The sequence below is a fragment of the Rousettus aegyptiacus genome, unplaced genomic scaffold (assembly GCF_014176215.1).
Source record: "Rousettus aegyptiacus isolate mRouAeg1 unplaced genomic scaffold, mRouAeg1.p scaffold_m13_p_7, whole genome shotgun sequence".
In the NCBI taxonomy this organism is placed as follows: domain Eukaryota; kingdom Metazoa; phylum Chordata; class Mammalia; order Chiroptera; family Pteropodidae; genus Rousettus; species Rousettus aegyptiacus.
The window spans coordinates 4,548,447-4,571,595 of NW_023416310.1; the positions used below are offsets into that span (position 1 = coordinate 4,548,447).

General features: G+C 59.6%; 1 protein-coding gene and 1 pseudogene across 14 annotated transcripts in view; one reads left to right on the plus strand and one right to left on the minus strand.

The window, feature by feature from the left end:
* Positions 1-23,149, plus strand: part of GREB1 (growth regulating estrogen receptor binding 1) — a 91,257-nt gene that overhangs the window by 62,776 nt on the left and 5,332 nt on the right. For 6 of the 14 annotated variants that reach the window (XM_036224626.1, XM_036224624.1, XM_036224629.1 and 3 more), the window contains exons 18-29: positions 1,268-1,607; positions 2,383-2,498; positions 4,357-4,556; positions 5,940-6,029; positions 8,074-8,696; positions 10,949-11,054; positions 13,203-13,361; positions 14,302-14,444; positions 17,458-17,619; positions 19,249-20,033; positions 21,371-21,589; positions 22,543-22,678. In XM_036224626.1, coding sequence (XP_036080519.1) covers positions 1,268-1,607; positions 2,383-2,498; positions 4,357-4,556; positions 5,940-6,029; positions 8,074-8,696; positions 10,949-11,054; positions 13,203-13,361; positions 14,302-14,444; positions 17,458-17,619; positions 19,249-20,033; positions 21,371-21,589; positions 22,543-22,678 — 3,079 coding nt within the window. Of the gene's footprint in view, positions 1-1,267; positions 1,608-2,382; positions 2,499-4,356; positions 4,557-5,939; positions 6,030-8,073; positions 8,697-10,948; positions 11,055-13,202; positions 13,362-14,301; positions 14,445-17,457; positions 17,620-19,248; positions 20,034-21,370; positions 21,590-22,542; positions 22,679-23,149 lie in introns of those variants that run through there. The other 8 variants (XM_036224632.1, XM_036224633.1, XM_036224631.1 and 5 more) reach the window with 7 other exon arrangements.
* On the minus strand, positions 15,715-15,833 carry LOC118606352 (annotated as a pseudogene).

Here is a 23,149-nt window from a genome sequence, read left to right on the forward strand (position 1 = left end):
GGCCAGTTCCCTGCTGTCCTTCGAGCAGACTTCCCACCACGTCCAAGGTGGAGAGGAGAGTGTGCCTCTGCCTGGGTGACATCCTGCCCCTCGTACCTCACAGAAGGTGACGAGGGGCCACCACAGTCGGGGCAGGAACACAGAGCAGGGAGACAACGTATTCTCCATGCTGCCCTCTTTCTTTCTTCCTGGGCCCCGCGTGGCCAGCGCACCAGGGACGAGGCGAAGCAGTCCTTGGGCCTCTGAGTCTGCAGACCAGTTACGCCTCCGGAGACAGCCTCGCTAACGGCAGCTTGCTAAGCTCACTGTGCGGGTTACAGAACCCATAAAAACGTTGACGAAGGAAAGGAGCAGAGTGCTAGGAAGACCTCGGAATGCTGTCGGGAGGCAGCCGGCTGCCTGGGGGTCACTCACGGGGTGGCATGGCCACCCACGCACGGAACACTTCCTGACTTTGCTGGTCAAGACACGTCTTTATCTGTGCTCCGAAAGGCACCGAGCAGGGGACTCATTCCAGCCACATAGACGACAAGAGCATCGCACATGAACCGGACGTCAGCTCGTCTGTTGCTACGGAGAAACACAGCGCCCCAGGGGCCCTGCGTTGGTCTGACACTTGGGGCAGGGCCGTCCCGGCCGTGCGTGTGGTCGTGGGAGGGGTCACCGCCTTTGCGGGGAGACGCAGAGGGCAGCCGTGGCCTCTAGAGCAAAACACTGGGGTCGCCGGTTTGACCGATGTGCTCTGATGCGTAACTCACTGTCAGATTAAATCACATTTCGTTGCATTGCTGTGGACTCAGCTGCACTTGGAGCGCGTGCACTGCTGTGCCTTTACAACAGCCTCCCACATCTGGGGCGCGTGGTACACTGGTGGTTCTCCTGCTGCTAGCGGGGACCTGGGGCCCATCGCCCCCCTCGGGAAACTCTCAGTCAAGCCGGCGATAGACTAAGGAGGCGTTTGCTTGATTCGTTCATCTGTTCAGTCATTGAGCAAACAGTTACTGAGCAGGCAGAGGGACGACGGCCGGAGGCGACGGAGCAGTTTACGGTCGGGCCGGGAAGGACGGCTTCCAGGCCGGGCTCCCCACGGCCGGCTCCGAAAGCGAGCACGGCTGGCCCATCTTCTGGGACTTGCCTGTGCCCAGGATGGTGGGCAGCTCGGGCTCCTCGTTGGCCGCGAGAACGCCTGCTTCCTCCGCAGCGGCCCAGGCGCCCCGGGGGCCGGCGGGGGCCCGGGCTCACGGCCGGGTCTCTCTGTTCGTTGCAGGTTCCCCGGCCTGCACAGCGCGGTGATCAGGACCTTTGTTCTCGTGCAGCACTACGCGGCCGCCATGATGGCCGTGAGCGGCCTGTCGCAGATGAAGAGCTACACGTCGGTGGAGACGCTGGAGATCACGCAGAACCTCATCAACGCCCCGAAGCAGTGCCCCTGCGGCCACGGGCTCATGGTGCTGCTGCGGGTGCCCTGCTCGCCGCTGGCGGCCGTGGCCTACGAGCGGCTGGCCCACGTGCGGGCGCGCCTGGCGCTGGACCGGCACTTCGAGATCATCCTGGGCCACCCCAGCTCCAGCATCGCCGTGGGGAAGCACTTCGTGCAGCAGCTCAAGGTGGGCGCCCGGCCCAGGGACGGGAGGGGTGGTCGGGGCCGCATCCCTACCCGGAGCTTTTAGCCCAGAGGCGCCAAATGACAGAGGCACCCCCCGCTCCGCGGTCCCCACAAACACAGCGTCTCGCAGCCCCAGACTTCTGGGCTGCAGCGCACCTGTCTTTCTTCTGGGGGTGCATTTCTTCTCGTCTATCGCCGCGGGACGCAGCTCAGCGTCTTCGCCTCTTTCCGGAAGCCGACCCCCTCCCACACTTGGGGTCCTCCCCTACACCGCTGGGGTCAGTTAGGTGTCCGCCGTCCGTCATCTGGCTCTTCCCCAAGGCGATGGAAGGCAGGAACCGCCCCCCAGGATCTCAGCCCCCCAAACCTAGCACAGTGCCCTGGCCCAGAGCAGCTTCTCGCTAAACCTATGGGCGAGGAACAGGCGGAAGGGTGAGAAGGAACATGGAAACGACAGCCGAGTAGGGACATGCATGAAGGGCACAGCCCCACGGCCGGGAATCACGGTGGGAAACATCAGATACCGTTTAGGGTACGAACCGTCTCCCGAAGCACCAGTCGCTCGGTCGGCGGGTGTGTCTTGGGCTGCTCACATCCACCGCAGGCGGCGTGCTGAGTGGCCGGGGTACAGTGGGGGGCAGGTGGCCTACTTATCTGCAGTACAGAGCACTTGCTTCTTCACGGAAGGATGCAGTCGGAGGCCGTGAAGGTGCCCGGGGCCTGACCCGCTGGGCCGTCAGGAGCCTCAGGCTTTGTTTCTCCTCGATGATCGGCAGATGTGGCAGAAGATCGAGGAAGCGGAGTGGAGACCCCAGACGTACTTGGAGCTGGAGGGCCTGCCTTGCATCCTCATCTTCAGCGGGATGGACCCGCACGGGGAGTCCCTGCCGAGGTGAGTGGGGCGGGCACTGGCCCTCGGGGCTCGAGGAGCCCACGCCCGCAGCTGCCGGTTCGCCGGGCCAGGTTCTAGAGGACGCATTCGGAATCTTAGTCATTGTAGGTTCGGCTCTGTGTGCTGACCGCTTTCCAGCCGATGGCAGTGAAATGTGTCTGAGGCCTGGGCCCTGCGTCCTAATTCTCCAACGGGCACCACGTGGGCTCAGGGCGGTGTGGTGGGGGCTGTTCCCAGGCTCTGTGGGTGGGGGAGCTGCAGCTGGAGATAGGTTTGACGCCTCCCTCGGTTTCTCCCCGTGGCTGGGGGCGGGGTGGTCACTGTGTGCGTTAGGGGTGGACACTCCGTTTAGGAAAGTGTCTCATCATCTCAGGGTATTGGGGCTACATTTACGCCGGTGTCCAGGCCGCTGTGACAGCTGGTCCCTCCGGGTTTAGGAGGTGTTCCGGGAAGGGGACAAGTGGCTCACGCCGCTCAGGACGAGCCTGTTCTTCCAGCACACAGGGCTGACTACCTCAGAGGCTGTGTCCGCCGGAGCCATCACAGCAAGAGATGACGGCCCCAGGCCCACTCGGTGTCTCCCAGGGTCTCCACACAGACCTGCAGACACTCAGGGCGAGGTCGCTGGGCCTCCAGTGAGGCAGCTGGCTTTTAAAGGTGTGCGTCACACTCACGGAGAAGAGCAGGCAGCCATGCTCAGGGCCTTGCACGCCTCTGCTTGTGTAAGAGGACAGTGAGAGTTGACGTGGGCTGCGTTCCTGCTGCGTGCCGGCCAGTCCGCGGGGCTCTTTTCATGTTCCTTCTTTCATTTTACTCTCGCCGTAACCCTAGGGAGAGGTACCATTCCGGTCCCCCCTACGAGTGGTGAAGAAACCGCAGCATACAGAGGTTAAGCCAGTGTGGCCGACGGTGGCCTCCGGGGCTGCCTGCCTTCCCCTGGGCCACCCCCCTTACGCGGGGGCCACTGCGCAGGCCCGGAAAAGGGGAGTCCAAATGTTTGACCTTGGTCCTTGCTGTTCCTCATGGATTAATTCTTCCATTCCTCAACTCCTTAAGGACGAAGACATTGGCCTTAATCTGTCTTGACTTTGAGCAAGCATTCCCTGAAGCTTTTCTTTGTGTTAGACGCTGTGCTGGACTTTTAACGTAGCGTTGACCCCTTGCAACGATAGTCCTGCTGCTCGGTTTTATAGATGAGCAAAGGAAAGGCCGGTTGCCTGGCGTCACGTGGCAGTGAGCAGCAGAGCCAGCTGGGACCCACATCCGCCTCTCTCCAAGCCTGTCGCCGTTCCCTACATCGGCCTGCCCTGTGCTCCCGTCCTCGGAACGTTTCATTACTCGTGGGTGTTTGTCTTCCCAGACCCTCGTTTCCAGTGTGATGATGACTTGATCGCCATCACGTCCCAAGCATCCTGCACAGTCCCTGGCACGTTTTAAACGCTGGTCGAATCATTAAATGTCCACTTATTACATATAATCCTCACAGCGATGCACTTAGATGGTTATTAACATTCATTCCCGTCTTTCAGAGGAAAATATTCCAAGTGTCCGAGAAGCTGCGCCCTTGTGGAGGGTTCTGTCGCCGGGAAGCGGCAGAGCTGGGCTTAGAGACCCGTTTTTTTTCTTGAGTCAGTGCTGTTTCAATTACGCACGGCACAGGCTAGATACATAGCAGGTGCCCCGAGAGACTCAGGGTTAAACCGACTTTGTGGGGAGGGGCTCACTGTGAGGCTGTTTGCTCTTCCCTTTGCACAGGTCCTGGGGCCCTGGCGGGCAGGCAGGCCATGTCCCCCAGCGCCGAGCACCGTGCTCAGGGGTGGGGGGCTGGCGAGAGACACCGTCTTCCCTTTCTTCCCAGGTCTCTGAGGTACTGTGACCTGCGGCTGATCAACTCCTCCTGCTTGGTGAGAACGGCGTTGGAGCAGGAGCTGGGCCTGGCTGCTTACTTCGTGAGCAACGAGGTCCCCCTGGAGAAGGGGGTCCCCAGTGAAGCCCCGGAGAGCGACGCGGAGAAGCCGAGCAGCACAGACCATGAGGACGAGGAGCTGGCGACCGAAGGTTCGGCCTCAGCTCCTGATCTTGGGGGTGGCTTGAGCTTGTCTGGACAGCTGCGCCCCACTCTGCACGGGCCCGGGGCTCGTCTGCGGGCCAGCAGCCCCGGGTGACACTATCGAGATGTGACTTTGGAGGAAATGGCAAATCTCCCATGGAATTTTGAACTCAGATTTTGCTTTTTTTCCCCCTTCTCTTTTTCGATGGTATAGAAATTGAATTCCTAGTAGGTTCTTCCTAGCTCTAGAATTCATAGTGACTAGGAAAAAAAATTGAGATTTATTTTTTTAGGGTTCAAGTTCATGCTTTGTTGGACTTGTTGGTGGAATGACTGCCCAGTGTGAGGTTCACTTGTTATTTCCTCCGTGTGAATCAACTTGGCAGTATGTGTCCATTATTAAGATTTATGGAAAACAGGCCAGTTTCATCTGGGGACTTGACACTCTGACACCATATTTTTAACAGGACACGTAGATCTGAGCAGTGCGGGGTGTTTGGCTGTGGTCTACAGCATAGTGAGAGAGAAATAAAAAGCTGTTAATATCAAAATGCGAAGCGTTCGTGGGGCGCGAGGTAGGGGAGAGACGGGGGCAGGGTCAGGAGACCGGGACGCCCCTCCCCGCTCCGTCTGCTGCCCGTGTGACGAGGTCCCGTCACCTGTCCCAGCCTTGGAGCGCTCAGCTGTGAAGTGGGGGTCGAAAGGCTGGCCTGACAGGCTCCCTGGTGCCGCGGCAGTCCCGCAGGCATGAACGTGACCGCGACGTCAAAATGCCCCCGCCTCCCTGCTGCCCGCGGGGCGCCTCCACACTCCTGGCGCGCCACGACCCACCTGTCCGTTTCGCCGTTCGCCCCCTCACCTCGCCAGCCCCCCGCACTGCACCCGGGCCCTTGGCCACACTCAGTCGTAGCGGTTCCTCGGCTGTGCTCGGCTCTCGTCACCTCGGGGTCACTCAGATGCTCTCCCTACTGCTCTGAGTCCCGTCCTCTCCGTGCTTCACCTGGAAACTCCTGCTGGGTCTCCAGGATGCAGGTTGGGGTCCCCGCTCCCGGGACGTTCCTGCTCTTGCCTCCTTATGCTGGGCGGGAGCCTGCCCTCTGGGCACCCAGGCCCCTCCCTGAGCTCCTTCCACACCTCATAGCTTCGGCTCATCGTCAGGAGCCCCCACCGCGCCCCCTCCAAGCCGTGGGTGCCTGGCTGGCCTGCCCTGTGATGTATTTCTCCTGTCCCCTTCATGGTCTGTCAAAGGTGGGCCCCTGGAAGATGGCGAACAGACAGACGGATAGATGGAGAGAGAGGATCGCTGCGAATGCACTTTGTAAACTGTAGAGTGCTGGGTGAGTGTACGGGCGACGATGGCAAGGCGTTTTGGCGTATGTGTTTTGAAACAGGCTCCACGTCGGAGAGGAGGAGCCCGGTGAAGAGGGAAGGGCCCCGCGCCCTCGACTCCGCGTCCTCGCCTCTGTCCTCGAAGGTGTCCAGTAAGTCTGCCCGCGGTGGACCGTTTCCTTGACGTTTCAGGGAATGAAAAGAGGGCCTTTAGGGTCGCCTAGGACTAGAAAGAAAAGGCAGTCTGAGGCCTGGGCTTGTAGAGAGTGAACGCTTTCCTGGCCTGGGCTCTGGGAGCGTGAGGGGTTTGGCCGCGTGGTGGGGTTCAGGGGCTCCTCTCCCAGGGGGGAAGATCATGGACTCTGTCCCAGCATGGTGGCCAAGGGCCACCCCCCGCAGGGCTCCCCACGTTTGGGGAATCGGCAGGCGAGGTGCTCTCGTGGAGTCCGAGAGCCGGGAGAAGTGGACACAGGAGACTCCAGCGGCAGAAGCAGCATGGGCAGCAGAGGCTCACGGACCGGGGAGCGGGGTGCGCTTCGGCGGAGGGGGCAGGGGGTGTGGATAAAACGCCCAGAGCCTCGTCCCTCAAGGACACCTTGGTCTCTGGGAGCAGCCAGGACCCACACGCACGAAATGATATCGTAAGCATTTATCGAGAACCTGCGTTATGTCTGAATCCGGGCATTGAAGGCAGAGTAGATGTGGACCAGCCCCCGGGGAATTCATGGTTCCTCGCAAACCGTGTTATGTTGCGATAGGGCAGCTGTGTTTTTTCTGCGTGCACATTCACATGTGCAGTGTTGTGCTTACGGGTAGAAAGAAGTAATTAGTTTTGTCTCGGGTGGGAGGATTTAGGGGTGCAGCAGTCACTGCAGGTTTCAGAGAGCAGCTGACCTTTAACCGGGACTTGGAGGAGGGGTATTCAGTGCAGGAGAAGGTGGTCCAGGTGGAGGAGCAGGTGTTCCAGGTAGAGAAGTCATTCCAGGTAGAGGAAACTTCCCGGGCAAGTAAAACCTCAGGGTGAGAAGGTGCAGCTGGGACTTGGGCTCCGTGCGTGGCCCTGAGGGGTGCTCGGGGTGCAGGAGAGGGCCTGGCTGTGGTCAAGGTGGGCTGCAGGGTTGAGTAGTGGTGGGGGGTGTCAGCGCAGAGCTCAGAGCAGCAGGGGCTTTGGCCTGGGGGCGTCTTTGGTTTTCCTCTCGGCATCTTCCTCCTCTGCAGCCCAGGGGTAATGGTGAGCCGGGTGGGCGGGGTGTTTGTCACAGGTGAGCACAGAGGAGTTAGACCTGTGGTCTCCTTGACAACAGCCGAGATGCTGGCCGCAGAGGGGGGCAGGACGGCCCCCTGGGGAGCTCGGGTCCAGAGGGGGCAGCCCGAGTGGCGGGGTGAGTGGGATGCAGGCTGATCCCGGTGCTGCAGGGTGGCAGGAAGCCTCTCCAAGGAGGGTCACAAAGGGGTGTCAGGCCTGCCTGGCAGAAATGGCCTCTGTCATGCCCTGGGGAACAGCAGAGCTGAGGCGGAGACGCAGTCCGGTCTGCCCTGTGCCGCCTCAGACGTACACCCCCTCGTAGACGGTGGGGACCAGGGTGCTGCTCCCGCGCGCCCAGGCGACCCGCATTCATCCGGGCTCTCGACACGGTCCCGTGGGGCAGGGGCAGGTGGGACTCCACGTTGGAGCGGCAGCTGTGCATGCTGCATTTCCTGTCTCGAATTCTCCGAAAAGCTGAGTGAGTGATTACAGCGAGCGTTAGAGTGAAGCCCGTCAAGTCCTGGGAGTTTTGCCGCCAGTCTGAACTAGGAGCCACCTCTGTGCTGGGGCAGGCGTGAGACGTGAGCTCCACGAGGGGACGGGCGGGGGCGGCCTGCGCGGAAGCGGGGACGCAGGTCGCAGGTCGGAGGCCGGAGGTCGGAGGCCGGGGACGAGGGCTTCCGGAGCAGATCGGGGTGAAGGGGCCTCCGGGGTGGTGCGTGAGGCGGGGGGCGGGCGGGAGGCAGATCCACACCACACAGGTGTCTCACGAACTGTGTCCCGGCGGCAGATCCCGGGTTCGTCGTAGCGTGAAAGAGTTTGTATCTCATCAGAGCAAAAATTCCCAGTAATTGTCAAGTGCAGGCGGTTTGCAGTGCAGAAGCAGGCGGCCATCAGATCTTAGGGCATGTCATTTCTGGGGCGTGACTGACAGGCTCTTCTCTCCCCAGGCTCGGCAATGTGCGGCGAGTCCTTGGCTCAGCCTGGGGGGCCCCCGCAGGGGGAGCAGGCCAGATCCCCGCCGCCCTGCAGCCCCTCGGATGAGGGCAGGGTCCCTGGTGACAAACAGAGGCTCCGAGCCAGCCAGGGGCCACCGGTCGTCAGCAGGCACAGCCCCGGGCTGGCCCCCCAGCCTAACCATGGCCTGAAGACTAGCCAGAGGAGCGTCCAGGTGCCGGTCACCTCGCCGTCCTCCCGGCCGTCTTCCTCGGGCTCGTCTTCCTCGCCCGCGGTGCCGCCTGCCGGCACGGTCATGCTGCAGGCCTCCCGCTGCTCCGTGGCCGAGGCCCGCCAGCCGCCCGTCGTCTTCCTGCCCAAGCTGGCGTATGACATGGTCACGTCCACCGACAGCAGCGGCCTGCCCAAGGCCGCCTCGCTCCTGCCCTCCCGCTCGGTCATGTGGGCCAGCTCCTTCCGCCCGCTGCTCAGCAAGACGATGACCTCCACAGAGCAGTCCCTGTACTACCGGCAGTGGACGGTGCCCCGGCCCGGCCACATGGATTACGGCGAGCGCGCCGAGGGCCGAGCGGACAGCTTCCACCCACGCAGGCTGCTGCTCAGCGGGCCCCCTCAGGTGGGTGCGCCCTGCCAAGGCCCGGACTCTGTGGGGGGGTCCTCGTGCGCAGAGCAGAGGGCAGGTGCGGGGCCGATGCCACCCCCGTAGTCACGTCTGCCATTCCTGCGGCAGAATCTTCTCCGATGGCCGCACAGTGGGCAGGGGGATGGGAGCGTGGCTGGGCGACTTCCGTCCTCCTGCCTCGGTTTCTCCTGTGTGACGTGGGGGGCAGAGGGGCGCGCGGCGGGTGCGTCTGGCCCCTTCAAACTGCCGTTCCGCGCTTCCCCTGTGGCGTCACGTGGGGCTCACGGCCAGTCTGCAGTTCCTCGGCTCCAACACCGGGAGATCCAGTGAAATGTGACTGGGAGGCAGGACCATCGGCATCTCGGCCTTACCCCAGCTCAGTGTGTTTCCTTGGCAACAAAAGACCATTGGCAACAGTCTTGGAGGTGTGAGGGTCAGGTGTCGTGAGGATGGGAGGAGGACTGTAGGTTGGTAAGGTCTTAGGGGCTTTGTCAGCAAGGTGGGCCCTGGAGGGAGCCGCCTGGGGTCGAATCCTGATGCAGACACCATCCGACTCCCTGGGCGGGTTCCAGCCTCCTCCGCGCCTCAGTGGCCTCACCTGAGGATGAGGAAAATCGTAGTACCTGTTATCACAGAAACGAGAGCGGTAAACGAGAGGATCATCAATTACAGGGCACCCAGAACACGGCCTGACCGCAGAAAGCGTGCAATAATCGTCAGTCATTGCCCTCAACGTCTGCACCATCGCGGTCACAATTCAAGATGTGCCACCTTTTGACTGAGAATGTTCATTTTCAGGAATCTATCCCAAGAGCTATAAACCTACAAAAACATGTACAAGAATGCCCATACTTTAGTATTGTTTGCAATAGTAAAAAACAAACTGGAAGCCACTTAAACTTCATTGGTCAAAGTTGGTTGAATAAATTTGGGCACAACTCTATCAAGCAATTGAGCCATAGAAAATTTGAGAAAGATTGTTATATACTGACACTGAAATATCTCTAAGATCTGTAAATTTTTTAAAAAGTTGCAGAATAATATATACGTAGGGGGAAAAAAAAACAGTGTGCATATTGGTCTGTGCATGTTAAAACGACTTTAAAAAAAATCTCTGACAGAATAGCCTCTAAATCTTCACCTGGGGCGTGGAGTGGGATTTGTGAATGTTCTACCTCATTATTGATCTGTATTTCTTGAACTTTTAGATGAGTATGTATTACTCTTTATAATTATTTTTAAAAATAGGAAAGAACCCCAAAATGTTTTAAGAAAGGGGATCCCAGTTTCTCCATGCGCTCGCATTACTGGCTGTTATCAAGCCCTAAAATTTTTGCCTATTTGGTTGGGAGAAAGTAGTACTTAAAGGTTTTATTAGGTTGAATCCATTTTTATTTATTTATTGGTCATTGGTACTTCTTGTACCGTGATTTTCCGATTTCCCCTTTAGGCCATTTGACTGTTTCCTGTTGCTCTGTAAGAGCTCTTTAGAGATTATAGGTTTTCATCCTTTGTGTACATGTACTGCAAATATTTTCTTTGAAACTTCCACCAGTTGTGTTTTATATTTTTCTTTAAAAGTCAGTTATTTCCACTCATCGGCATTTGTTGAGTACTTACTGTGAACCAGGCATCGAGCTAAGAACTTGAAAAGCACATCCCTAGAGTAAGGGGGTGGGAGGGGAAGGTTTTAGGGTGTCAGACAGGTGCCCATTTAACCAATTGTGAGCAAAATAAACCTAGTTTACTTGCCTGATGCTGGGTTGAGGGAGCATGGGACCCTACGATATGATAAGAAAGAGAAGGAAACTAATTTTATATCTTTTCCCAGACTTAAGAGGAGAGAAATGAGATGCTAACCTTTTATGCAATGAATTTTGTTATCTTACTGAAGATGTATTGATTTGTATAAGAACAGCGTGTTGCATTTATACAAGACTCTTAAGAAATTGTGTTTTATATTGAAGCAAACATTCTTTAGCTTGTGATAAAGTCTGATTTCTAACAGCTTAAAAAACGTGGCTGGTTAAAACCAGAGATGCATTTGCCTTGACTTATGGGCAGACGGGTCTCACGGAGTCCATCTGCCCGCCTGCCTGTTTCTCTGGCCACGTTTCCCCTGAAGTAATTGTAATCAGGTGACATCTTTAAAAGAGGCAGGTGGCATGAGGCACGTCAGGTGCTCCAGCTGGTGCCGGCGCGTGGACAGGGCTTGCTGACCGTCGGCTCCGGTTTTAATGTCTTAGCAGATTGGGAAGACAGGCGCCTACCTGCAGTTCCTCAGCATTTTGTCTAGAATGCTCATTCGGCTCACAGAAGTGGATGTTTACGATGAAGAAGAGATCAATGTTGGTGAGTATCTGTCGGTGACGCTGAATCATCTTTCATCAGTTTCTCGACCGAGCTTGTCTTTTGCTCTCTGGATGGAATTCTCGGGTTAGTGATCGGACTCACCCCAAGGGCCCTGTGGGGAGTTCTGCATTTTCTCTGGTGGGCACTTTGCTCAGTATCAGCATAGCGCCTTCGTAGGGGTAAGATTACTGTACTAAACGTAGCCGTCGGCCGAGCGCCTCCCACGTGCCAAGCCCCGGGCTGGATATCCCACATCACTCAGCAGGCTCGATTTCCTCCGCGACCCCCTGGGATCGATGTCGGCCTTCCATTTTCCTGACGAATAACGTGCCCAGGATCCCGGCTGGGAGGTGGCAGCCGCCTTGAGAAGGCGGAGGGACCCACCAGGGCAGGCTCCTCGCTCAGGCGTCTGAGCACAGAGGTCGTTGTCGTGGGGCGACGTGGAAGCGTGGGGCGCAGCCTTCCCTCCTCGTTCCCAGGGCAGCGTCCGCCCAGGTCTGGTACGGCCCCTGGAACGGCCGTCGGACGCTGCCCGCGGCACGCCGCCTCCATGTCCCCTTCACGGGCGCCTCCTGGCGGCTCGCGAACTTGGTCTGGTAAACACTCGCGTGGCTCCGGGAGCGGAACTTTGCGTAAGGGTCCTTTCTGTGTTGCGAGGCAAGGGGACCAGCGAGGCCTGTTGGCATCTGAGCAGCACGTCTTCTTCCTTCTTTGTCGCGCGTATTCGAGATGTGCGACGTGACGATTTGGCGCAGCGCGCGCTGCGAAGGAATCGCCACATCAAGCGAATTGACTTAGCCGCACCCTCACGTAGTTCCTGTGCTCACGGCGGCGTGATTCACCATAGCCGAGATACGCACACACGCAGACGCTGTCCACAGAGGTGTGAGTGTCGATCAGCAGATGAATGGACAAAGAAAATGTAGCACGTGCGTGCGACCGATCACAGTTCCGCCTTATCAAAGAGGACAGGCCTGCAGCGTTCGTACACAGCATTTCTTTAGACACTCCGACCGTGCTTGAGTTTTAGAGGAAATTGGGAACCAAGGAAGCCCATGGAGCCCTTGGTCTTTGCTTCGAGGAAAGAGGCGCTTCCAGCTCTGAGTTTCCTGTGGTTCTCCCACAGTTTGGGGGAACTGTATTTTGGGTGAAAATCGATGGTATTTCAGAGGAAAGCAGGCCCGCTGAGTTTCTGTCTCTTCACTTTTCTTGGATATGCCAGTGTTAACGACAGGATTTGAACCCAGTTCGTTAGACTTCGAAGCCCATTTTCCTAGGCGTTCTCTTCTCGTCTGGGTTTTCTCTCTGGTAAAACCTGGGTGATCGGCGTTTCGCCGGGTGCCGTGACGGTTCCGTGGTGTCGCACGCGCGAGGCGCTGAGCGCCTGTCAGATGCACGGCGGGGCTTCCTTCCTCTTTCCCTCCTTTCCCTTCCCCTCCTCACGGACGCGTACGCTGTCCAGGCGCACGATGTAGAAGGAGAGATGGACAGGTGAAGATAGATGTACGTATATCAGTATCACGTATATAATCAATATGTTATGTAATTGGAGTTGCACCGGCCACATTTTTTAAAAACATTTTTTGATTTTACCTTTTGACCAAAAAGCATTTGGTGAGCACTATAGGCCACGCCACCCGTAATGTAAGATGATTCGCGGCAAAGGTGAGGGTGTGGTTCGGCCCACGAGGGGCGCTGGCCTTTGGCAGGGACGGGGCGATGGGCTCGAGCAGCACGAGAGGCTTTCCAGGGAGGGGGCAGGAGCCGGGCCGTCCGGGCTGGGAGCGTTTGGCTACGCGCGGGAGGGGAGCACCACAGTAGTTCCGTGGGCCATGGGGACCGTGCTGGGGAGACGCGCAGAGCCCAGGGGTGGGAGGAGCCGAGGCTGGCGTGAGGGTCAGGACAGACCCGTCCCGTGGGACACACAGTGTGAGGCCGCACCTCCGGAGAGAGAGCGCTGCGAACGCCTCTTCAGAACGATCCCGAAAATAGGACGCGTGCCGGGCGCCTTCACGCCCCGACGGCCTGCGCCGGGGACCCGCAGACGCAGCAACGATGCCGCGCCCAGCAGCGTCCCCGTGCGCATGTAAAACGAACCCTTCTCGCTTCCTGCTCTGTCACGGCGCCGTGTTTCTCCCGATCTCGTAGACCGCGGAGAAGAGCCGGATTGGCAGTACCCGCACCACGGCGACCCCTGGCCCGACCCGGAGCTCTTCAGGAAGCTGCCCTTTGACTACCTGATCCACGACCCGAAGTACGAGGATGCCAGCCTGATCTGCTCCCACCATCAGGGCACAAAGGGACAAGGTCAGAGCTCTCCGCGTCCTGTTTCCTCCTCGCCCAGAGTCCGCGGGAATAGCCTCTTGAAGGAATAGCTGAATTTTGGTGGCCACGCACTTAGTTTCTGGCGGTGGTGAGTTAGCCAGCAGTGCCCGGGGGAGGCGGTCGCCACCTCCCAGGACAGGGAGGGGCTCTTCCCGGAACCCATGAAGGACGACTGACTGCTCAGTGGGTGCTGATAATGACGAGGGCCCTCTGGGCGTCTGGCACGGGCGGAATATTCCGAAGGCCGTGGTTAGTGGACGATAAGAGACGTGTGTCTTTATCGATGAACTTGGTCTTCCATTTCCCCCTCCTTCTTCAGGGGCCCCTGATTTTCGCAGGATTGTGACCTCGCAGTGTCTCGGGGTCACCGTCAACACACCTAGAACCTTAGCGGCCAGTGCGATTGTAAGCACTGACGGGGGAGGCTCGGCGAGTGCCGCGGGGGAGGAAAATGCTCGCCGGTCTCCGTTTCGAACGAGTCGTTTCATCTTCGTGGTTCTCAGAGCAGATCGTGTTCGCTGCAGGGTCCTTCACGCAGACTCGCCTCTCCCGAAAGCTCAGTGCTGACCTCTTAATCCTGCCGAGTCATTTGCAAAACTGGGCGCGAGTCCTCCGTGTTATAGCGTGTGCGTGTTACGTTGGCAGTCAACCGGCATTGTCATAAAGCGCCTCCTCGAGCGTGTGTTGGCGAAACGTTCACAGGCCCCTGAGGAGGACACCGTGTGGGCAGTCCACGAGTGTGTCCCACGGAGCCTGTCACTGCTGACCAGCTTCATCCCCGTGGGGCCAGCCAGTCCAGAGGCGGCTCCACGGAGTCCCGCGACGGCTAGCAAGCGCTCCGGCTCGTCTCCGTGTGCGTGGACAGGGGAGAGAAGATCCGCTCTGCCCCCTGCCGGCCTGTGACCCTGGGGATTTCTTGCAGACAGAGCGCCCGCCCGGAAGCCGGAGGACCCCCACGTGCGGCGCCAGACCTCGCGGATGCGGCTGTCCAAGTACGCGGCGCACGACACGTACCACCACTGCGAGCAGTGTCAGCAGTACCTGGGCTTCCGCCCCCGCGGCCAGGTAGGTCGCCGGCCGCCGGGCACAGCCCTCGGCCACCGGTTCCACCCTGCCCGGCGCCACCGCGGCCCCGTTCTCTCGATGTTCTCATTCCGGAGCGGGAGATGGAAAGTTCTGGAAGCCCTTGCTGCTCTCCAGTCTCCGCACATCCTCGGGTCCCTTTCACGGTCTGCGTACTTGCTGCCGACACCACGGGGCAGTGAGCTGCCCGGGCGGCACCTTCCTCAGAGACGGTGCGCGCTGGCTGCCGAGGTCTTGCTTCCTTTACGTCCCAGCAGTTTCAAAAGTTCAGTGCAGCAGACACTTCCTGAGTGCTTCTCACGTACCAGACACAGACACAGAGGTGAATAAACTCTGTCCCCACGCTCGAGACTCTCACGGTGTAGGGACAGACAGATGCACACAGGCAGAACTGTGGAACAGCACGAAGCCGGCGAGAAGAGCCATATGGTCGAAGCACAGCAGAGATGTAGATAAGGACGCGCATTCGCTGAGCACCTGCTACGTGCCGGCGAAGTGCTGGGCCCCGTTCACATCTTGGTACTTCCCGATCTTTTTACGTGGTAGGAAATACCGTTTGCCCTGGACACCGGGCGAGTGGATAAGGCTGTGGCCCAGGGCTCTGGCTGGTCACCCGAGGAAGCTGGCGTTCGAGCCAGACCTGTCATCCGTTCAAGGTGCACTGGTTAGGACACCGTTCTGCCTCGTTTCTTATTAACCACATGAGGCAATCGCATCATCCCAATTTTATCAATGAGGATACTGTCTGGGTGGGAGCGGAGAAGAGTTCGAGGAATCGAGAAGAGTTTGCCAAGAGGCCGAGACAGATAGAGGCAGCGAGAACAGCGTGTGCAGTAGTGGGGGGATCTGGGGTCTCTGGGGGGTTGGAAGGGATTCTAATCAGGTATTGCAGGAGCGTAAGTGCTAGGGGTGGGCGGTCCCAGGAGGGGCAGCTGGGGCTGGGGTGTGGGGGGGCAGAGACCAGGCCACGAAGCCTGCTGGCTGCGCTGCGGGCACGAACGTGGACTTCTTCAGCAAGGACTCTGAGGAGGGGCCCGCTGTGGGCAAAGCTTCATTTGCAATAGTCTCTTCATAGCCCGGTTTACAGGCAGCCTGTGAGGCTGGTTGTTTAGAAACCAGTAGAGGGTTGGATTTTTTTTATTTTTTTTATTTTTTTTTAAGCGAGGCAACCCTTCTTTGACCTTATAGATTGCAAGGACCTTGTCAGGTTACAATCCCTTATTATTGCTTTTTTTTATTTTTTACTTTTTTACACCTACAGCGCCTGGTCTTCCTAGGTGGTCTCCCATCCAAGTACTAACCAGGCCTGACCCTGCTCAGCTTCTGAGATCAGACGGGATCGGGCTTGTTCACAGTGGCATGGCCCTCGATGAGGGTCGGATTTTATACTTAGCATTTCTTTTCTCTCCGGACCCAAGCGAGGGAAAGGGGAAGAAGAAGGAGCCGGGGCTGGTGGGAGCGAGTGGACACCTGGACAGGACACAGGTGTGCGGAACGCCTGTCCTCAGCCGCGTCCCAGAGCGGCTCGCCTGTCCGCCCTCCTGCAGAGGGAGCAGCAGGCAGGGGCTGTCGTTTTCGCCAGCCGGCCCAGCCTTCGGCTGAGCTGCCGATGAAGCAGCGTTCATCCCCTTTCAGCACCAAGTCCTTCAGACTACACGACTTTGCTATAGACGAAATGGGAAGATACGTAGGAATGATTTTTTAAAGGACTGAAAATCATCAGAGATCCCATTTACTCCAGATAAACTCTCCTGGCACATTCCCTGCCCCCACCCCTTGGGGACAGTTTTTCTTTCAGGCAGAGAAAAATATAAGTGACCACGTTTTCTCGATTTTGAAATTTACGGCCATAAAAGAGACGCGAGGGATTTAGTCACTGGTCACTGCAGTGAGTGTCGTCAGTGAGTTACCGGAAGGCGCGTGGAAGGGGCAGGCGGCGACTCCGAGCGCTCGCCAGCCGCACCCGGCCTGTGCTCAGGTCTGGGGGCCTGAGCTGTAGGGACGTGAGGGCCGGCCACTCCGGGAGCCGGGCGCGCACGCTGGCTTCCTCCCGGCGCTGCTGAGCCCCTGCCCATTCTGCCCCTCCCCTCCCCTCCCCTCCCAAGGCTCCCTGGACCGTTCCTATGAAACGCCCTTCGCTGCGTCCATGTGCGCTCCCTCCCAGGTCAAAACCTCTCTCCGCCTCCTCTCTGCTCCCAAAGGGCTTTGCGGGTCCCGAGGGGCCGCAGCAGGAGTCTCACGCTGGCGAGTCTCGGCCTGTGTCCGCCCTTCCGGGCCTCGGTCCCTCGCAGGGGTGCACGGCACACACCGGTCCCAGGGGCGAGGGGTCAGGGAGGACCCCTCTGTGGGCACACGAGCCGAGGCCCGAAGGAGGCACCGCACAGCGTGGGCGGAGCTGGGCTGGGAGGTCACGCCAGAGAGCAGTGGGCTCAGGCACGGCGTGAGGGGAGGGCTCTTCAGACGAACAGGCTAGAGGAGAGGCTCGACTCGGGGCAGGAGAGAGATGAGGGCCTCCGAATGACAGTTTCCACGTCCGTAAAGCGGGGATGATGACAGTGCCTGCTTCACGCGATCGTTAATTGTAATACAAGGTGGACAGAGGGTGCTGGCCGTGGTAAGGGAGGCAGAGGTGCCCAAGTGTGTGGCATCACTGGTTTATTCACATGCTACTACACGTGTCATTACGCAGGAGGAAAGAACACGTTCATTAGACTTAGCAATGTGATCTCTAGCGCGCACGCTTCCGTAGATAGCCCAGCGCTCCAGGTCAAACGCAGAGGGGTCGGTACCTATCGGAAGGGGCGTCCCCGGGCGACGTGTGATCAGAATTGGGGGCGTCCGCAGTTGGTCCTGGGGCCGGCCCGTGAGCGCCTCGCGCTGGGGGGCGGAGGGGGCAAAGGCCAGCGTGCGGTCGCCGCCGCGGCGGGCCTGGGTCTCCCCGGCAGTCACGCCGGACTCTGACGGCAGGCTCTGTCCTTTCGCCCTTGCACCCCAGCTCTATGAGTCCACCCTGCACGCCTTTGCCTTCTCTTACTCCATGCTAGGAGAGGAGATCCAGCTGCACTTCGTCATCCCCAAGTCCAAGGAGCACCACTTTGTGTTCAGCCACCCCGGAGGCCAGCTGGAGAGCATGCGGCTGCCCCTCGTCACGGACAAGGTACCGGCTTTGAGTCCAGCGGGTCCGATCCGAGGAGCTGCTAGTGCCCAGACCTAGCGACGGGAGCTGCCCGATGAGTCAAGGGCTCACGGGGCGGGTGGAGAGACAGATGTGGTGACTGAGCCAGGAGGAGGCCGGGGAGCCCAAGGGCTTTGGGGCCACTCGGAGGCGAAGCCTCGCTCTGCCGCTTACGAGCTGCGTCGTTCGATCTTGCGTCTCAATGTTGCTGTGCCGCGGTGTCCTCATCCGTAAACCCGGGTTGGCATTGTTGGAATAACCGGCGTGAGCCGCCAGCGCAGGGCCTGGAAGGTGACTGCAGAAGAGACGTGCCCGGTGCCCACTGCCTCGTCGTGCTCTGTCACGGACACTGAAACGGGCCAAGGTCGCAGAACGGCCCCTGCCTGACCCGGCTTCGGCGGTCGTTGACTCCTGACCAGCCTCGTTCCGTCTCTCCCTCCCTCCCCCTGCTCTCCCGTATCCCTTGGACGGGGATCCCGGACATTGCCTCCCTTCGCCCATACGTATTTCAATGTCCCTCTCTAAAAGGTCGTTTTCCACCTTTGGAAGAGCTTGTTCTTACTGACTCGTCTGTGCCTCGGGGACGCTCCCCAGGGGGGGCGTTTGGCCGGACAGTTCCAGCCTGACTCACCGTGGAACCTCGGGTCAGTGCTGCCTCGGGGCCAGGCATCCGTAGAGGTGGACCTAGCCTTTCAGCCCCTGCAGGCTGTTACCAAGCACTGAGAACATTTATACAGTACCTAAGAAGCCTTTCCGGCATCTCCCGCCCCGTGGGCTGGGTGTCGCAGTGAGCGAGCATTTATTATACTCCCCTTTCCGGCCCCTTCCCATCAGAACCAGTTTATGACCACCAGATGCCTGCATCACAGCTCCGTAGCCAGTGCTTTCAAGCATGCAGAGGGAGCGGACGATCTAACTCAGCCAGAGGAACTTATTGTTGGGGACAGGGTAAAGGAAACACAGTTCTTTATATACAAGGTTCCCAGCCTGAGTGGATAAATAGCTGGGCTGTATGGGCAAGTGACTGGGGGATTGAAGTCATACCAGGGTGACCTGGACTTAGAACAATGTTAGATGCTAATACGAGAGGGCAGTGAATTGGACTCATGGATACATGCCAGCTCGTTCGGGTTGCTTAACAAGACGTTCCCAGACAAGCGCTTACTTAGCCTCTGGTTCTGTGGGCCGGCAGTGTGGGCTCCGCTCACCCGGTGGTCATCCTGGACCTGACTGTGCTCACCCGTGTGTTGGCGGTTAGCTGCCAGGTCGGCCTGGGGCTGGCTGGGCTGGGTGGCCTCAGTGGGAGGTCCATCTCGGCTCCACGTGGCCTCTCCTGCTCCAGCAGGCTAGGCGAGCCTTGTTCCCGGGGGAACAGGAGTTGCCAGAGAGGGCCGAGGTGCCCGTCCCCTTGCAGCCAGGCTCAGGACTGGCACACCGTCATTTTTCTGCATTTTATCAGCGAAAGCAAGTCCCAAGGCCAAGCCGCATGCGAGGGGTGTGGAAGCAGAGTCCGTCTGTGTGGAGGGTGCTGCAGAGTCACATTTCAGAGGGAGGGGAGTCATCGCGACTATGTCTACGAACCCCTTCCCTCCTCTCGCCTCCCCTTCCCAGAGTCACGAGCACATAAAAAGCCCGACCTTCACCCCGACGACTGGCCGGCACGAACATGGGCTCTTCAACCTGTTCCACGCCATGGACGGCGCCCGCCACTTGCACGTGCTGGTCGTCAAGGAGTACGAGATGGCCATTTACAAGAAGTACTGGCCCAACCACGTCATGCTGGTGCTCCCGAGCGCCTTCAACAGCGCCGGAGTGGGTAGGGGCTTTGGCCGAGCCCCGGGAGGGTGTTCTAGAGACGAAGAGCGTTGCACGTGTTTGCATCGAGCTTTTGGGCTTCTTAGAGCAACTTCGGTTTGCCTGAATGGTCTTTTTCCTTCGAAGTTTAGTTATGGCCTTAATTCATGCTCTCCATGCACGTTAGATGAGCAAGGTCAAGCAGGTGTGTGCAAGGTGGAGAGGAGTATTTTGTCCTCTAGGATTTTCTCTCCCCAGTCACCAGCCCAAAGCGAGCGGACGAGCGATGCGGCTCAGGGCCACGGGGAGCTGGCGGTTTGGGGGGCCGGGGCCTTGACCAGCAGCGTTCGTCCCAGGTGGGGCTTCTGCCCCGCGAGAGGATGTGGAGGAGGACAAGCCGAGTCCGGGCGGCTTTGCCCCGTTGCAGGCGCCGCCCACTTCCTGATCAAGGAGCTGTCCTCGCACAACCTGGAGCTGGAGCGGAGCCGGCAGGAGGAGCTGGGGGTCAGGCCGCAGGACATCTGGCCTTTCATCGTGATCTCCGACGACTCCTGCGCGATGTGGAACGTGGTGGACGTCGACTGCGGCGGGGACAGGAGCAGGTGCGGTGCCGCCCCCGGGGGGGATGGGCGAGTGTGCCCTCTGTCCGATGGGGAGGTCCCAGCCACCCCGCGAGGACCACGCGGGGCGCCGAAGCACGGCGTGCGGGGCCCGCGGCCCAGGCTGGGGCAGGCCCGCGTCTCTAGCTTTCCCTTGGGCTTAGACAGTTTTTACATTTTCCTGGGAAACCACTAACTCTTTTTGGCTTCTAGTCCCCACATCTCTGTCAGGGGCACTAATACCAGGCTAGAGGTCTGCTGCGGGGTTAATCAGCCCGCGAGTGCTGTGCCCGCAGGGAGAGGATGGGTGGAGCAGCACGAGGCAGAGGAGGCTCCATGGATGCGATCGCATCCGAACGTCATGGATAAAATGTTTCCTCGTGACTTTGTGATTTCACACTATCAGCGTTTCAGCTTAGGGCTGCCCGATGCCTTCCGCTTATTTTTGGCTTGTCGTTTTGACAGTACTAGGTTAGTTCACCTCCATTAGGTTGATAATACGCTAACGTAGAGATGACCATCAATACCCGGTCTCCTGGGAAAGCTGTTTTCTGTGTGACAGAACGGCACGTGGCTTATGAGGACGGTGGTCCGCTTTGCTTTCGATTTTCTCGCTGTCACTCTTCAGGGGTCAAGAGCTTGGCTGAGGGCGGAGATGCGGGGGAGATCGGAGCGTTTCCTTCTGAAGCGGCAGCGAATGTCCTGGAGTGGCAGGGCCTTAGAGACTTTGGCTTAAGCTCCTCAGGTGGGGAAGAGGAAGCAGAAAACTTGAGCGCCACGGCCGGGCCCTCGCGGCCATCCCGGCCATCCCTGGCTCCCAGCCCAGGAGGCTCCCCTGAGCCCTCTCTCCGGTCACCAGGTGCCTCTCATCATCTGCGTGCTCGCCGACCTCAGACGCCGTCGGGCGGGGCGGGGGGTGTTTGCGAGCCGCCTCCTGGCCTCCCGCGCTCTCGTTCAGAACTCCCGGCAGAAAGCCTTTCTCTTTCCCACCCTTTAGCTTCAGGTCTGCAAACCCGGAAATGCAGGGAGGTTTGGCATGGTGGAAAGGGTGTGGCTTTGGGGGCAGAGCTGTTCCAATCCAAGCTCTGTCGCGTGGCACTGGGCAGGTCACCCGCGGCTTCTCTTTCCTGCTCTGTAAAATGGGGATGATGTGCCCACGTCATAGGATTGCTGTGAGGATAAATGGTAATGAACTCGAAGTGCCTGGCCTGGCGCCTGGCCCTCGGGGGTGGTTGCGATGGACCCCGGCTGAGTCAGGTTCAGCGGGCGTTCGCAGAGGCCCTTGCTCTTCACGCTCGCTTCTCAACCTCGAGATGTGACGCTCTCCCCCCTTTGAGCAGAGAATTTTCCTGGTCCGAAAGGAACGTCTCCTTGAGGTACATCATGCAGCACATCGAGGCGGCCCCCAACATCACGCACTACGCCCTCATCGGCATGCGGAAGTGGTCCAGCAAGACGGGGAGCCGCGAGGTGCGGGAGCCCTTCTCCCGCTGCCACGTGCACGACTTCGTCGTCCTGAACGTGGACCTGACCCAGAACGTGCAGTACAACCAGAACCGGTGAGCTCCGGTGCCCCTGCACGGCCCGTGGCCCCGGGGCACTGACGGGGACCCGCCTTGGGCCTGGCGGGCGGGCGGCTGCTTCTCCTGTGCCCTCCAGGGCCAAGGGCAGCAGAGGCTTCCTGTCCATACCGGTGGCCTGGCCCCTGCTGCAGCCCTCACCTCACTTTTTTTTTTTTTTTTGGTAGTTTTGTATAATTTTGTGGAAGAGAGCTTTGCATTACGTCAGTCAACCCCCTGCATCGATGCGCACGAGTCTTTATTCAGTGATGCGCACAGCACTATTTCTGTGTTTCTCTTGCTTTCCTGGGTCCCTCCCTGGACACGTGGCTTTTTAGGAGCCTTGGCAGCCAAGAAAACTGCGAGGTCATGTTCCCATGTCACTGTCTGCATGTCCAGCCACAGCGGGGCTCATGTCTCAGGAACAGCGCGGTTGCGCATGCTCCCCGAGTGTCCCCGCGTGCCAGGCACTCGGCACACAGCGAGGGGCCCACGCGGCAGTGTCGGCTTCGGGGCCAGAGCCACCTGCTAGGGAGCTCAGTTCTGCCGCTTATCGGCTTTGCAGTGTGGGCAGGTGACGTGCCGTCTCGGCGCCTTGTTTCCTCAGCTGTGAAAAGTGTTCTGGTTTTTTCACCCTGGGAGGTCTGATGTTTGCTTTGTGACACATAGGTGAAAGGGTGTGTGCGAGGTCCTCACACCGCGCCTGCGTGGGGCGTGTGGTCAGCCGGTGGCTGTCCTTCCTGGTCCCCTGCCCTTCCCGGTGCCCGCACATCACAGCTTGTCCAGCTGTCCCTGTTCGTTTTGCCTGGAGGAAGGTCTGCAGGGCGGGCACGAGCCTGCTCTCCCTCGGGAGCCCCCAGGACAGGGAGCCCGTCCCCCGCCCCGTGTGCGTGACCCTGGCAGGGGCGTGAGCTGCATCCGGTCCCATGCGCCCCCACTCTGGTTCTGAGCAGGTTCCTGTGCGACGACGTGGATTTCAACCTGCGGGTGCACAGCGCCGGCCTCCTGCTCTGCCGGTTCAACCGCTTCAGCGTGATGAAGAAGCAGATCGCGGTGGGCGGGCTGCGGTCCTTGCACGTGACGTCCAAGGTGGGTGGGCCGCGCGCCTGGCTGCGTCTGCCCCCGGGGCTGCGGCGTGCGGTGGGAAAACGGGGCGGGCGCTGGCGGGGAGGCCGCGCGGCCGTCTCCGGGTCAGTTGGGTGGGCTCCACGGCCAGGCAGTGTTGGCAAAGGCTTTCAACCGAGTCCGCTCAGGCACGTCCACCTCCAGCCCCCCGCGCCCTCTTGCCCGCCCGCGTCCTCCCCGGTGGTTCCTGCGCGCTCGTCCGGCTTCTCTGCGGCACAGAGCTCTGGGGTGCAGGTGTGGTGCCTGCTCCTCTCCGGGCCCCTGGGCCAGGGCCTGGCCGCATGCGGTCTGAACGGCGCCGGCCTGTGATAGCCATGCTGTCTGTCCCCGGGCCAGCCTCTGGGTGCGCAGACGTGATCCCATTGCGCCGCCGCTGGCTGGGCAGGCCTGGGGTTTCAGTGCGAGGTCACGGCGAGCCCAGAGCCCCGTCTGCCC